This window comes from Sphaeramia orbicularis, chromosome 18 (genome assembly GCF_902148855.1).
Source record: "Sphaeramia orbicularis chromosome 18, fSphaOr1.1, whole genome shotgun sequence".
Taxonomy (NCBI): Eukaryota; Metazoa; Chordata; class Actinopteri; order Kurtiformes; family Apogonidae; genus Sphaeramia; species Sphaeramia orbicularis.
Window position 1 is genome coordinate 35,823,643 of NC_043974.1, and position 15,339 is coordinate 35,838,981.

At 34.8% G+C, this 15,339-nt stretch overlaps 1 protein-coding gene across 1 annotated transcript in view; it reads right to left on the reverse strand.

The window, feature by feature from the left end:
* LOC115438344 (RNA-binding protein with multiple splicing-like) overlaps positions 1-15,339 on the reverse strand; it is a 136,309-nt gene that overhangs the window by 74,126 nt on the left and 46,844 nt on the right. Inside the window, exon 2 of the mRNA XM_030161921.1 lies at positions 3,523-3,600. Coding sequence (XP_030017781.1) covers positions 3,523-3,600 — 78 coding nt within the window. The remainder of the gene's footprint in view (positions 1-3,522; positions 3,601-15,339) is intronic.

Here is a 15,339-nt window from a genome sequence, read left to right on the forward strand (position 1 = left end):
ATATTGATTGATTTTTCTGGTCCAATTTGATTTTATTTTTGTAAATCAAGGTCAGCCCTAATCATACAAATCAAATAGAGGAAATCGTGCGTTTTAGGCACACTTGGGAGACAGATGCTAGTCTTGTAATTTTCTTTTGTTTACAATGTGCAATTTTTAGTTGGTGGGCAGAATTTTAAAGATCATGCAAAAATGAACAACTTTTGAATTCTAACCTTATTTAAATTGTGAAAAATCATATGAAGTTTTTTAAAACGAAGTGCAAAGTGTGCCTAAAAGGCTCACCCGGATACCGGAGTGTTAAAATTGCGCTTATTTTTCTTAAGAAATTTCAGTTTTTTCAGGTTATTCACATCTTTTTTGTTTGGATAGTTTATAAAATTAAGTATTTTCATAATTTAATGTGTTTTTTTGCACTAAAACAAACACAAAAATTTGGAGTTGTCATTATTTATGAGTTATTATATTATTATTTTACTGGTCTGGCCCACTGGAGATCAAATTGGGCTGAATGTGGGACCTGAAAGAAAATGAGTTTGAGACCCCTGATCTAAAACAACCATATAACCAATGTAAGAAAGGTTATATATCAAACATAATAGGTTACACATGACTATTATTTCATGATTATAACTTATTTATCTTATTATAACCAATCATTTTCATCGACACCTCAACTGTTAGATTATATATTGATGTAACCGCCATTTTTGTAGTTCTCCAAATAACAGTCAGGCCTTTAGTCACCTTAACCACACAATGTACTGGGCCTTTATTTCTAACTTCCACTGTTTGGGATGTAGAATTGGCCATTTTTGATTGAAGCCTCATTTTGATCCATACCTATTTGTGTTGATAAAGATACTGCAATGATTTCAAAATAAAAGCCCTGTAGTGTTTCCGCAGATACAAACCACGTATCTCTTAACATGGCTTTTATTATGAAATTTTGACCTTAAAACAAATGCTTCAGATTTAATAAGATTTTACTTCAGCCTACTCACTTTTGAACACATTAAACATATAAATCATTTAAATGTATGTACTTATTTAGTTGTATTGTTGTGCTTGTTTGAAATAGAGATCGGCATTTCCAAAACTTAGGATCAGGCCCAAAACTGTCAGAACAAAATCCATAATAACAAGATAAGTGAGTGAATTTTCTTAATTAAGAAACAAGAGGAGTGTTTTTGGAAGAGATCAAATATAAGTAAAATGTACATGAGACGTAACAACATAAAAATAATACATAAGACGAATGTAAGAAATAAAAGACATGTTTACCTTTCAGATCTTGAGCTGAAAAAAAGCTTTAGATGAGTAGCCTTTAACCCTTTATCAGGCAAGTGACTATTTTTGGTAATTTCCACAAACTTTAAATATGATGCCAGTCCCATGCTTCAATGAGCATGTTGGTTTTTCTAAAAGGATACAGTCAATCAGAGAGGTTTTATAGACATTTTGAAGCTGTAAATAGTGAAAATGAGTGATTTTTGTCCGTTTATGACCTTATAACAGTTGTTTTACTGCATGTGTTTACTTTTTAGCAAGTGCTGCTCTGATGTTTTATGGCAAGAGGAGGGAGACGGTTGTCATGCCAACCAGCGAGGAGGTAGATGCTTACACGAAGGATGAAACTGAGTGTCCCATAAAGGGTTAACTCTAACTGTTGAAAATAATATCATGATAATGTTTCAGTTATTAACTAAGTTTATATTTTGGTTAAAGGTCATGCACAGGCACTAGAAATTTGTTTTTTTCTTTTGTTTTGTTTTGTTTTTTAATCTTCTTTCCCTGATCTGAATTTGTGGGATTGACTTATAATTGACTTCCAGATGTGACATGATTTATATACATCTACACTGTAAGCCCAGACTTTGTATTTACTAAAATGCTTTAATTACAATGTACTTAAATGACTTAAGTTTTATTACATTATTATAAAATGTTAAGTATATTCTACTAATTTGTAGACATAGTCGAAAGTACGAAAAAGTTTAAGCTGAATGAATTTAAATCACTAAATTTTAGTCATGACCACACCTTTTTATCTCTGCATTGCATTGTGGGTATTGGGCATGTTGTTACCTCTGCCAGGAGGTACTGTGATCGCTTTGCTTTGTGTGTTTGCATGCATGTTTGTTTTGTGTGTTTGTTAGCAAAATAACTCAAAAAGTTAAGGACGGATTTTCATGAAATTTTCAGGAAATGTTGATACTGGCACAAGGAAGAAATGATTACATTTTGGTGGTAATCGGGGTGGGTTGGGGGGGGGGGGCGACATATCTGTCTTGGCGGAGGTCTGCGCTCTCTGAGTGCTTTTCTTGTTGTGTTTGTTTTTGTATTTTTGTAGAGCTGCACCATGAGTCAGAGCCATGGGATGAACAATGGCTCTCCTGTTCAGCTATGCTCCTTCTTGAACAATATAAATCTTAATGCCTTGCCAAATTAAAAGCACTTCCTGTGCTGGCAAATTACATTGAGCTAACTTCCTGCCTAACTTCCAGCCACTCTACAATATACCAAGTTGAATAATTATACAAAGCAATTTATATTGCAAAAGATTTTAATTTAAATCAACTTGGAATTGAGGAAAATGAACTGATGATATCAAGTCTAACGATTATACAAAGCAACTGACATTGCAACAAAGTTTAAGTTCAATTAACTTGGTATTTAGTGTGTTGTACTTAAAATAGTAATTCCATTCAAATCAAGCATTTAAGTTTAATACACTCAAGTTTTCATCACTCATTACTTACATTTTTTAAGGTAACGGGTTACCTCAGATTTTTTAAGTAAACTCAACTTATCCGGTCTTACAGCGTAGTTGGTCCTAAACACTATTAGCTGTCTTTCCCTGAAAAATTAAAGAAATCATAGGAATCTACATTAGCAGCATACCGTCTTTGCATAACACACTCACAGATGACTTGTCTGGGGAGTTTCATGACTCCTAAGGCCCATATGGATCGGATGGTTTTGTCTTTCACTATTAATCAAGATTCACTGCTGTCAACACTCATGATATAAACCTTTTATTTAGTATGCATACCATGAGCTTATCTATAGCAAAAGCACCATGACTCAATTTAACTGTGCGGCTCCTGTGCTATTAAAGCGCATTATTTTAGGGCGCCGGTCCAAAAAAAAAAAAAAAAAAAAAAAAGCCCCCACACGGGTTCACCTAAAATCCAGGGAAAGGTCCTGTTTGTGCAATGACAGAGGGAGTTTTCTGAAGTGAAACAAATCGCTTTGTTTTCGTCTCTCTCTCTCTCTCTCTCTCTCTCTCTCTCTCTCTCTTTCAGGCAGCCAGCCATTTTTCCATGAGACGTGCGCACATAGCTTCCCAAGGATCAAGATGTGATTGAACCTCGGCTTTAGGAACACAGACACTCCAACCTCGGGAGACTTTCCATTGCCGTTTATTTCATCACCATTAATGGAGGTCCCATTGACTTGCTGGAAAGAAAAGCTGCTAAGAATAGCCGCGGTCCATCCATTTAAAACATACAAACATACCTTAAATGGTCTGAACAGGAGATAGAGCTCCCGCGGCTTAATATCCAGTGGTAGCCCGCTGACAAATAGCGTTCGGACCTGAAGAAGACAAGAGAGAGAGGGATCATGTATTTTTCATTAACCTCCACTAGTTATAAATAGCCACCTTGCATACCTGACAGTAACAGATGAGGTTATAAGGGAGGACACTGGAGAAAGGAACAGGAGTTAAATAGTTCCCAGAGCTGGTTTTACACTCACAGATAGACTTCACAAATACTGATAGGCTTGGTAAACACTACCACACACACCCTTCCATACACAAACCTTTCCACACTAAGTGCATTGTGTTCTTCTGTGTAATCTACGGTCTGCTGTGTTTTATGGCGATCCTCCCTCGCAGCTCTACCCTCTGTTTTACATTTGAACTTTTCAACTTGCAACTCGAGCTTGCATTGCTGAGGAATTACAATGTATACACCAGCTAAGAGGGACTGCGGGAAAAAATTTAATTATTGCAGACCGTACCGAGTCAGAGAAGGTGGAAAAACCACACAGGGAGTGACACAAGAGAGAGACGCCAGAAGGGCTTTTAGGCGAGGAAGTTAAGAGATAATTAGGCGCCCTGACAGACGAGGAAATGAACGCAGCGTGATTAGGTCAGGTGTACAGCAGGTAGAGTTAACCCTTTATCGGGCAAGTGACTATTTTGGGTAATTTCCGCATGCATTACAAGACGGAGACAGCAACAGTTACAGTGAGGCAACAATCTCAGGTCCAATGTGGTCTCCAGGGTCTGTAAGGTCCACCTCTGCATGAACAGTGAGTGGACCTGCTGTGTTCGGTACCATGAAGTAACGGTACTAATGTAAGGAATGATGTTCAAAGGGAGAATAATGATGTGGACAGGAGTCTGGATCAGCACTTATGTCATTGTAATGTTATAACAATACATGTTCCTTTCACTTTACATGTATTTTTCTTGTATTTTTTACATATATTTCAAGGGTTTTCCTGAACCGGGGAACAGGGGCGCTGCACCCTCATACTTTTGGCTGGTACCCCCTTACTGGAATTTACAACATTATTATACTTCTAACAGAAGGATAAGTTACTCTTCGATTGGTTGTAGGGGTGAAATGATTCCTCGAGTAATGTGAGTACGTCGATTACAAAAAATGATCGAATATTCTCTGCCTCGAGGAATCACTTATTTAATTGTAAAGCTCAAAGCACGGCATTTCACACGGACTATTTAACCCTTTCATGCATACTGGTCACTACAGTGGACAGCTATTCTACAGCTGTTCTCTTATATATTCATGGATTTTGTTGTTCTTTTCGTTTTTTTTTTTTTTTGTTACACATATCTTTATTAAAGTTTTAAGACACAACATATCTTTTCTGACATGAACTGGTAACATTATGAAGATTTCTCCTGCGCATAAACCCCCAGAATCACAAGCCCTGCCCATAGTTTTCACACAATTTATCTGTAAATACATGTTTCTGTGTCAAAAATTAAACGTGTGGTGTCCAGCTGATTGGACATTTTTGCAATTTCATGAAAAATAGGTTAATAAGAATTTTTTTTTTTCTTTTTTTAATGTATTTTTTTATTTAATTTTTTTTTTATTATTATTTTTATTTATTTGGTTTTTTTTTATTTATTTTTCAGAAGAAAATTTTCAATTGCATTCTTTTTTTCATGCCTAAAGAGGAATAAAAACACTCAGGAAAAAAGGTTCTCATAATTCGCGCATGAAAGGGTAAATGTGTGACAACGCACCTACGTTACTCACGCAAAGGAAGATGACGGAGGACGCGGAAGTGTTCGGATGAAGCAGCGGGAAGATGGAAGAAGCGAGCATAGACAGGCGAGTCAATACAGCAATGATGACCAAAGACAAAAAAAATAAATAAAAAAGACAGAAAATGTCAGAGGTGTGGAAGCATTTCAGACTGAAGAGCAGGTAAACACCATGTCATGTACCCACTGTTACACGGCCCTTCCATAAAACAACAGCACATCTCCAATGTAGCATCTTCTCATAAGACACCCAGAACGGAGCGGAGGACCCCAGATAAAGTAGAATTAACGTCGCGCAAAGCAGTGAGATTAATGTCAATATACCTTACTAACATAACGTTAGCCCTGCGGAGGGATAGGTTTGTGTTAATTATGGAACTGTCGAATGTGTGGATAGTTTATTACGATTTTCACAAGCACAGATTTAGGCAGCGAGCCGTGATTTCCATGGTTAATTTCCCAAAAGTACAGCTTGGTGAAAGCTTTCTTTTACCTTGTCACGGCCGAATTTTGGCAAAATCCAACTACTGCTAAAATGAAGCGAATCATCAATTAACTGGACGTGTGTGTGTGTGTGTGTGTGTGTGTGTGTGTGTGTGTGTGTGGGGGGGGGGGGTTATAGGTTATGAGACAGACAGATAAGGTGGGGGGGCCATTGCCTTGATTCTCCTAAATATAGCAGAAATGTGTAAAACTGTTCATGCATGGACTCGTTGACAGTTCCCATTCAAATGTTCTTGCCTCTTTTATGTCACAACACATTCCTGTTAAGTCTAAACTGTAAATTCTGAAACTTACAGCTCCCAAAGTTCAGTTCCACAATAAAAAGGCAATGTTTATGCCTTTTTTAAAAATTTTTTAATGCCTTATATGTTTGATACTTACAAGAAATACTAAGTTGAAAGTAATTCAATTTTATTTATTTGTATTTGCCTCTCTGAAAATGTTTCTAGTCTAGAAAACACATTTTGCTGCGTATGCACAATATGAATGTAACAAATAAAACTGTTAATTATAAAAAAAAAAAAGGAAACCAGTCGGTCCTTCATTATTAAGTGAAATACCTTATTTCCTCTTGTGTATTTATAATTGCTCTTTAACCAAGCAAAAATAAGTTTTATCCGATTACTCGCTTAATCAAAGGAATTTTCAGTAGAATACTCGAATACTAAAATATTCGATAGCTGCAGCACTAATTGGTTGCTTTAAAAAATTGCAGGAGGGCCACTAGAGTTACAATATCCCTCTCAGATAGCCTCAGAATGTTCCATTTTTACCTCAGTTTTTCAAAAGGGAACCCCCCCCCCCCAACTTGGTCGCTTCGCTCCCTCGCCTACCTGTGCTCCCTTTTACAAATTTTTTTCTAGAAAAACCCCTGTATTTCTTGGATTTTTTTATTTTTTTTTTTGCTACTTATGTTCAAGGATGTTCTAATGTTCTAAAATACATGTTCCTTTCACTTTACATGTATTTATTGTATTTTCTATATATGTACTTCTTGGATTTTTTTTGCCACTTATGTTCAAGGATGTTCTAATGTTCTGAAATACATGTTCCTAGCACCTTACATGTGTTTGTCTTGTATTTTTAAACATACTTCTTGTATTTATTTATTTATTTATTGCCACATACAAGCAAGGAACCAAATATGGTAACTTCATTGGCCTTCACTTATTTATTTTTGCTCTTCTTTGTGTTGTTCAGTGAATTTCATCAGTATAGAAACAATCCTTGTAGAGTTGGATCTGCTTAGCGTTAGCTTAGCGCTACAAAATGTGTCTATGAAATTAATCCTGGTATTTGACAGTCTGACAGTTTTTTTTGTCACTTACAGGTAAGGAACCAAATATGGTCACTTCATTGACCTTCATTTATTTATTTTTGCTCTTCTTTGTGTTGTTCAGTGAATTTCATGAGTATAGAAACAATCCTTGTAGGGTTGGATCTGCTTAGCGTTAGCTTAGCGCTACAAAATGTGTCTATGAAATTAATCCTGGTATTTGATAGTCTTGACAGTTTTTTTTGTCACTTACAGGTAAGGAACCAAATATGGTCACTTCATTGACCTTCATTTATTTATTTTTGCTCTTCTTTGTGTCGTTCAGTGAATTTCATCAGTATAGAAACAATCCTCGTAGAGTTGGATCTGCTTAGTGTTAGCTTAGTGCCACAAAGTTTGTCTATTAAATTATTCTTGGCATTTGCTAGTCTGACTGTTTTTTGGACACTTACAGGTAAATAACCAAATATGGTAACTTCATTGATCTTGATTTTCTACATAAACAATAAAAATCTAGAAACATTTCACAAAAGTTTGGTTTTCAGAGTATTTCTATGAGTGCCCTATAAAGGGTTAAGGGCTGTCAAAAAGGATAAGGGAGAAAATACTTTTACTACTTTTTCCGGAAAATCTAAATCTGATGCAAAGAAGAGTAGTGTAGTTGAAAAAAAAAAAGTGGCTGATAGATTAGATCCAATACAGCTGGAAGTGAGTAGAAAAGGAGCCAATCTGAAACACTGCCTTCGAAACTATGGAGAGAATGCGCTTAAGAACACAAGCACAAACTTTTACTACACTATAAAATGTTAAAAGTGCAGCTGAGCAACATATTTCCCAAGACATGTCACTAAAATATCAACCTGAACACCAGTGAACAACATGTTGTAACAAGAGATGCAAATGAGCACAGTTGTTTTGAGATTTAAAAAAAAAAAAAAAAAAAAATCAAGAACCAATGCCAAGAACATCTCGTATCAAACAAGCAAAGATTTCAACACATTATAATACCGACATATTAGCAATACCGCAAATATTTGGGAAACGGAAAACAAAGCAGCACAGCAAGAATGAGATGTGGAGACTGGAGGTTTTTACAGGAAACAGAAAAGACTAAAGGTAGTATTTATTATTAAAAAAATAAATGAAAATGATCATTAACCCTTTCATGCATACTGTCACTCCAGTGGACAGCTATTCTACAGCTGTTCTCTTATATATTCACGGATTTTGTTGTTCTTTTCGTTTGTTTTTTTACACATATCTTTATTAAAGTTTTAAGACACTACATATCTTTTATGACATGAATTGGTAACATTATGTAGATCTCTCCTGAGCATAAACCCCCAGAATCACAAGCCCTCCCCATAGTTTTCCACACAATTTATCAGTAAATACGTGTTTCTGTGCGTCAAAAATTAAACGTGTGGTCTCCAGCTGAGCGGACATTTTTGCAACTTCATGAAAAATAGGTTCATAAGATTTTTTTTTTTTATTATTATTTTTGTAATGTATTTTTTTACATTTTTTAAATTATTCTTTTTTTTTTTTTTTCAGAAGAAAATTTTCAATCGCATTGTTTTTTTTAATGCCTAAAGAGGAATAAAAACACTCAGGAAAAAAAATTTGATGAAGGTTCTCATAATTCATGCATAAAAGGGTTAATATAGTATTTAGAACAGGGGTGTCAAACTCATTTTCTTTCAGGGGCCATATTCAGCCCAGTTTGACCTCCAGCCGGCCGGACCAGTCAAATAATAGCATAATAGCCTATAAATAATGACAACTCCAAATTTTTTAGTGCAAAAAATAACATTAAATGATGAAACTATTTCTATCCAAAAGAAAAAAGATGTGAATATCTGGAAAAAAAAACTGAAATTTCTGAAGAAAAATAGATACAATTTGATCAATATTATGTCTCAACTTATGATTACAACATGTGCATTACAGATCAGATCTACCAAGGCACAAAACAGGCAGAATATTGTTAAAATTACACTTATTTTTCTTTAGACATTTCAGGTTGTTCATATTTGGTCAGGTTATTGACATTTTATTATTAAAAGATATCACAATTTAATGTTCTTTGCAATAAATCAAAGAGGGAAAAATTGGTGTTGCCATTATTTAGAGGCATAATGTCATATTATTTTTCTCACATTAAACCAATAAGAAAATTTGGAGTAATTATTTTTAGGTTATTATGCTATTGTTTTTGACTTCAGGCTAATTTTTAAATTTTGCACTTTGTAAATTCATCTCGCGGGCCAGATTGGAACTTTTGGCGGGCTAGGCATGTTTGACACCTGTGATTTAGAATAAAGATCTGTGAAGTTCTATCAAAGATGCTAATGTATTTGATTGTAAAGGTATTAAGTGAATTGTGAATTTAATGCGACTTTCCTAATATCAATAAGTACAACCTTTTTATTGTAGTACAGTGTTTTAATGGCAAGTCTTAATCCGTATTAACCCTTTCATGCATATTGTTCACTCCAGTGGACAGTTATTCTACAGCTGTTCTCTTGTATATTCACAGGTTTTGTTGTTTTAGTTGTATAATCAGCCGACACAGTAGACTCTTATGCACCATCCCATACGCTGACATTCATACCATTACTGTAACTTTGCTGTTCTTGATAAACCTGATCTGCAGTGATACGTTTGAGTGTAAATCAATTGTTAATTACCTCCGCCAAGGAGGTTATGTTTTTGCCAGGGTTTGTTTGTCTGTCTGTTTGTTTGTCTGTCCGTTAGTGTGCAACATAACTCAAAAAGTTATGGACAGATTTTGATGAAATTTTCAGGGTTTGTTGGAAATGGGATAAGGAAGAAATGATTAACTTTTGGGGGTGATCCGGAAGAAATCCTGGATTCTGGATCACTTTGAAATTTTCGTTAACATTGTGGTAAATGGGGCCAAAATTTTCGTTTCCCAATATCTCGCTTAATTATTGACCAAAACTCATGAAATTTAACTCAGGAATTGACAATGGGGTCCTCTATCACATTTCAAAGGCTGATCCGGATCTGATCCAGAAGGCGGATTTTATCTCAATTTATATGATAAATGGGGGTGCCCTTACTTTTTGGCCTACTGTGCCTTTAATTTGGATAAAAATTTCAGGAAATGTTGATACTGGCACAAGGAACAAATGATTAAATTTTGGTGGTGATCGGGGGTGGGGGGGCCCACAGGGGGGCCCACTGATCAGCCTTGGCGGAGGTCTGCGCTCTCCGAGTGCTTCTAGTTTTTAGACTGTAATTAACCCTTTCATGCACGAATTATGAGAACCTTAATCAAGATTTTTTCCCGAGTGTTTTCATTTCTCTTTAAACATGAAAAAACGATGTGACTGAAAAATTTCGTATAAAAATAAATAAATAAATAGATAAAATAAATAAAAAGTAAAAAAAAATAAAAAATTAGAAAATAAAAAAGTAAAAAAATAAAATATAATAAGAAGAATAAGAAGAATAATCAGCTGGATACCGTGCGTTTAATTTTTGAAGCAAAGAAATATGTATTTACTGATACATTGTGTGAAAACTATGGGGGGGAGGGGGGGGCTTGTGATTCTGGGGGTTTATGCTCAGGGGAGAGCTACACAAGGTTACCGATTCATGTCAGAAAAGATATGTAGTGTCTTAAAACTTGAATAAAGATATGTGTAAAAAAAAAAAAATAAAAAAAAAAAAAATCCATGAATATACAAGAGAACAGCTGTAGAATAGCTGTCCACTGCAGTGACCACTATGCATGAAAGGGTTAACATAGGGTTAACAAAAAAAAAAAAAAAAAGTTTTTTATTTTTTATCTCCATGAACTAGGAAGATTATTACTGTTATTAATTATTTAAGCAGAAGGGGTGGGATTTTATAAGTTATGCGTCTTCTCACTGTTTTTCGAATATGTTTAAGTGTTTTGTTTATTTATTTTCTTCTGTTTTGACATTCATAATCGAAATAAATACATCAATCAGTCAAATCAATCAATCAAATGAGTCATAGCTAGTATTAGAGTGTGTTAAAATGTAAGAAAACATCAGATTAGCTGCATTTAAAATGTTTTTATTTCATTGTTTTCATAACACTTTCTAATATTGGGTTTGTTTCTTTGCTTCAAGAATAAAATGCATGGTGTAGCCAAGTGGATATTTTTGTAAATCCATGAAAAAAAAAAAAAAACTCAAATGCATTGTTTTTTTATGCCTAATGAGGAATAAAAACACTCAAGAAAAGATCTCGACAAAGGTTCTAATAATTCATGCGTGAAAGGGTTAAAAACAACACTGATCACTACAGGAGTATTCAGTTTAACCTATAAAGACCCAAACAGCCACTGGTGACCAAAACCATCTACTGATATAAACTGTTTAATACCTGTTGATCCATTAATCCTATCAATACATGTAAATAATTGGCGCAAAATACAGTTTTTCATCTTTTCCTGTTCACTGGTGTCAATCAAGGGAGAATTATGTGGTCAATAAAAACACATACCACCAGATTTTCAAAATGTCTTTGCATTTCGGTTTTATGTTGTTTTTTCTGAGTCTATTTTTTTTTTCTGATACACCCTGTAGTTTGGGTATTTGGCTAAAATTTTGTTTTTTTCTTTTCAACACTCAGACCAAACTCATACATTTTACAAGGAACAATATTGTTAAAATTGCACTAAATTTTCTATGTTTTTTCATTTAAATTTCAGTTTTTTCTTTTTTTTTGGATAGTTTATAAAAGTAAGTATTTTCATAATTTCATGGGGTTTTTTTTCACTAAAACAAAGACAAAAATTTGGAGTTGTCATTATTTATAGGTTATTATGTTATTATTTTTCTGGTCCGGCCCACTTCAGATCATATTTCGCTGAATATGGCCCCTGAACTAAAATGACTTTGACACCCCTGATTTAGTCGGTTGTAAAATCAAAGCTTTAACTCACAAGAGTCGTCAAAACCAAACAATAGACTGAGCGTGTTAAAGCATCCTCCGACAACTCCACCCTGCACATCAATGCCGACACTGTGATAAGTGGATTTAGACGCGAAATTTAATTATTTATTCAATAATGTGATTCTATTTCAGTCTGAATTCAGGATAAAACCATAGGTATGCAATTACAGTGAGTAGATTCAAAGCCCAGAGCTTCATTAGATTGTGGATTCACAACTGGAGGGACAAAGGAACTGCTGAACTAACACTACACCTCATTCCCATATGTAACCTGATACGCACCACTGATGCCAAAGCCAGCAACACACAAACAAAGGAGCTTAGCAACTGGGGGAGGAAGAGCTGGCGAGCACCAAACTGGTCATCCAGCCAAAAAAACAAAAACAAAAAAAAAAATCACCATCAACTTTGTCACCTTGGATCTTATCTTATCTGAGTTGCGCTGAACCCTGCTGGGCCTTCAGGCTGTAGCAGATCTGTTTAAAGAAGCCTGTTGGAGGTTTAGAGGGTGTCCTTATATGGACGTACATGGGAACAAAGAGTCAGAGCAGGATGGTATCAATCAGACACGAGCAAGGGCAGTCGCTGACAGCTGCCGAGGCTGATAAAACTAATAAGAACGCCGGTTAAAACGCTATAAAAATAGCGCTGAAACTGAAAATCCACTCAGGTGTCCAAAACAACCCAAGCATCAAAACTGTAGCTTTTTTTTTTTTTTTTCCCCATTTCTTTTACGACGCGTTGTGAACTTTGTTTTGATGCCGTCTGGGTGAACCTGAACATAACTCTCGCTGAATCTGCACACGACCCTGAAATGATGCCAGAAAACATCAGAGGAAGAACTTTTAGATGTGGAACGCTGCACTCACTCGCTGCTTTGGTGATGACAGGTTTATGTTTCACTTTTAAGTTTGGTTTAACCTTGTGTGCATGACGCTCAACTGCACCCGACACTCAGTTTCTACAAAGCAAATATGTCAATTTAGACTCTTCACATGAGATTACAGTCGTGGTTTTTCCCACCATACGAAGGCTGAAGAACTGCAGTGTTTTTGTGCAGCTCCGTAACCTCTTACACACACACATACTTCTGTCTGTGGTACCATGGTAACACTATACGACATTTGTAGTTAGGGATGTAACGATATGAAAATTTCATATCACAGTTATTGTGACCGAAATTATCACGGTTATCATTATTATTACAGCATTGTTGAAATTGTGCTCAAAGTGTTCAAAAAGTACTTATACACACACTGAAATAATTTAACCAAGTTGTATTTTGATAAAAAAAAACCAACAACAAAAAAACAAGTAATATAATAGGCAGAATATACTTTCTGTTGGTAGAAACTAGAGATGTAATGATATGAAAATTTCATATCACGGTTATTGTGACCAAAATTATCATGGTTATCATTATTATTGCAGTATTGTTGAAAGTGTGCTCAAAATGTTCAAAAAGTACTTAGAAAAGTACTTGTAATAATTTAACCAAGTTGTATTTTGAAAAAAAACAAAACAAAACAAAACAAAACAAAATAATAGGCACATTGTACTTTCTGTTGGCAGAAACATTCAAATATTAACATGTAAACCTCAAACATACAAATGTGCATTAAAGATGGCACCTTATGGCCAGTGTTTGACCATTTTCCATATCAAGTTTGTGTCGTTTTAGTTTCTTTTTCAGAATATATATTAAATGAATAATGAAAAAATAGGCTAATTCTATTTGATCGATCGATCTATAATAAAGCCTTACAAATTGAGTTAAATAAGAATATGTCAATAAACATCCACAAATGTCTGTAGAAATAGATGTTTTACTCATTTATTATCACGGTTATCATTATTATTGCAGTATTGTTGAAATTGTGCTCAAAATGTTCAAAAAGTACTTAGAAAAGTACTTGTAATAATTTAACCAAGTTGTATTTTGAAAAACAAAAACAAAACAAGACAAAACAAAAAAATAATAAAATACAATGATAGGCACATTGTACTTTTTGTTGGCAGAAACATTCAAATATTAACATGTAAACCTCAAACATACAAGTGTGCATTAAAGATGGCACCTTATGGTCATTGTTTGACCATTTTCCATATCAAGTTTGTGTCGTTTTAGTTTCTTTTTCAGAATATATATTAAATGAATAATGAAAAAATAGGCTAATTCTATGTTCATATACTATACACATCTATTTTTCTAAAAAAATATTTTAATCTGCAACAGAGTGCTGCAAAAAAATGCAAAAATAAACTAAATAAATGAGTAAAACATCTATTTCTACGAACATTTGTGGATGTTTATTGACATATTCTTATTTAACTCAATTTGTAAGGCAGATAGATAGATAGATAGATAGATAGATAGATAGATAGATAGATAGATACATAGATAGATAGATAGATAGATCATAATCAAACACGGTTATCATGATAATTAGAATTTAAACGGTAAAACTGTCGGGAATTTTATCGCAGTTTATCGTTATACCGGTAATTGTTACATCCCTACTTGTAGTAATATACACATGTGATACATCCACGTAACCAGAAGAACATCAGCTAAAAGCTCAACAAAACCAATTTTCGGAAAACAGAACAGCACTAAGACAAGCACAAGTCTGTACACCAAGCTAACAGTCTGAGACAAACTTTACAGCGCTAAGCTAACACGAAGAAAATCCAATCATACAAGGATTGTTTCTATACTGATGAAATTCACTGAACGACACAAAGAAGAGCAAAAATAAATTAAAGCCGCAAGCGGCATCTAAAGGCCCTCGCCAAGGGCACGTCCAGTGGAAGTATGCTCATTGTTCAGCAGGTGGCACTGTAGCCCCAAATTTTGTGTCTTCTAATGAATGGGTTTAGGCCTGGGACATTGACAATTGATTTGAGACAAATCAGTGTTAGTATGTCCGAAATGAACAAAATTTTGTATATATAAATCTGTAGGGGGCGCTATGAGCAAAAATTCAATTTGTTCCATTGAATGGGTGTAGGCCTGTGAGATGTACCACTGAGTCAAATTTGAGCCAAATCGGTGTTCGTATGTCTCAACTGATGCAATTTTCGTGAAGGTAAATTTGTAGGGGGCGCTACTGAGCGAAGTGGCAATTTCTTTTGATAAATGGGTGTAGGCCTGGGAGATTGACAACTGATTCAAATTTGAGCCAAATTGGTGTTCGCATGTCTAACGTGAAGTAATTTTCGTAAAGGTAACATTGTAGGGGGCGCTATGGCGCCGAATTTAAAATTTTTCTGATAAATGGGTGTAGGCCTG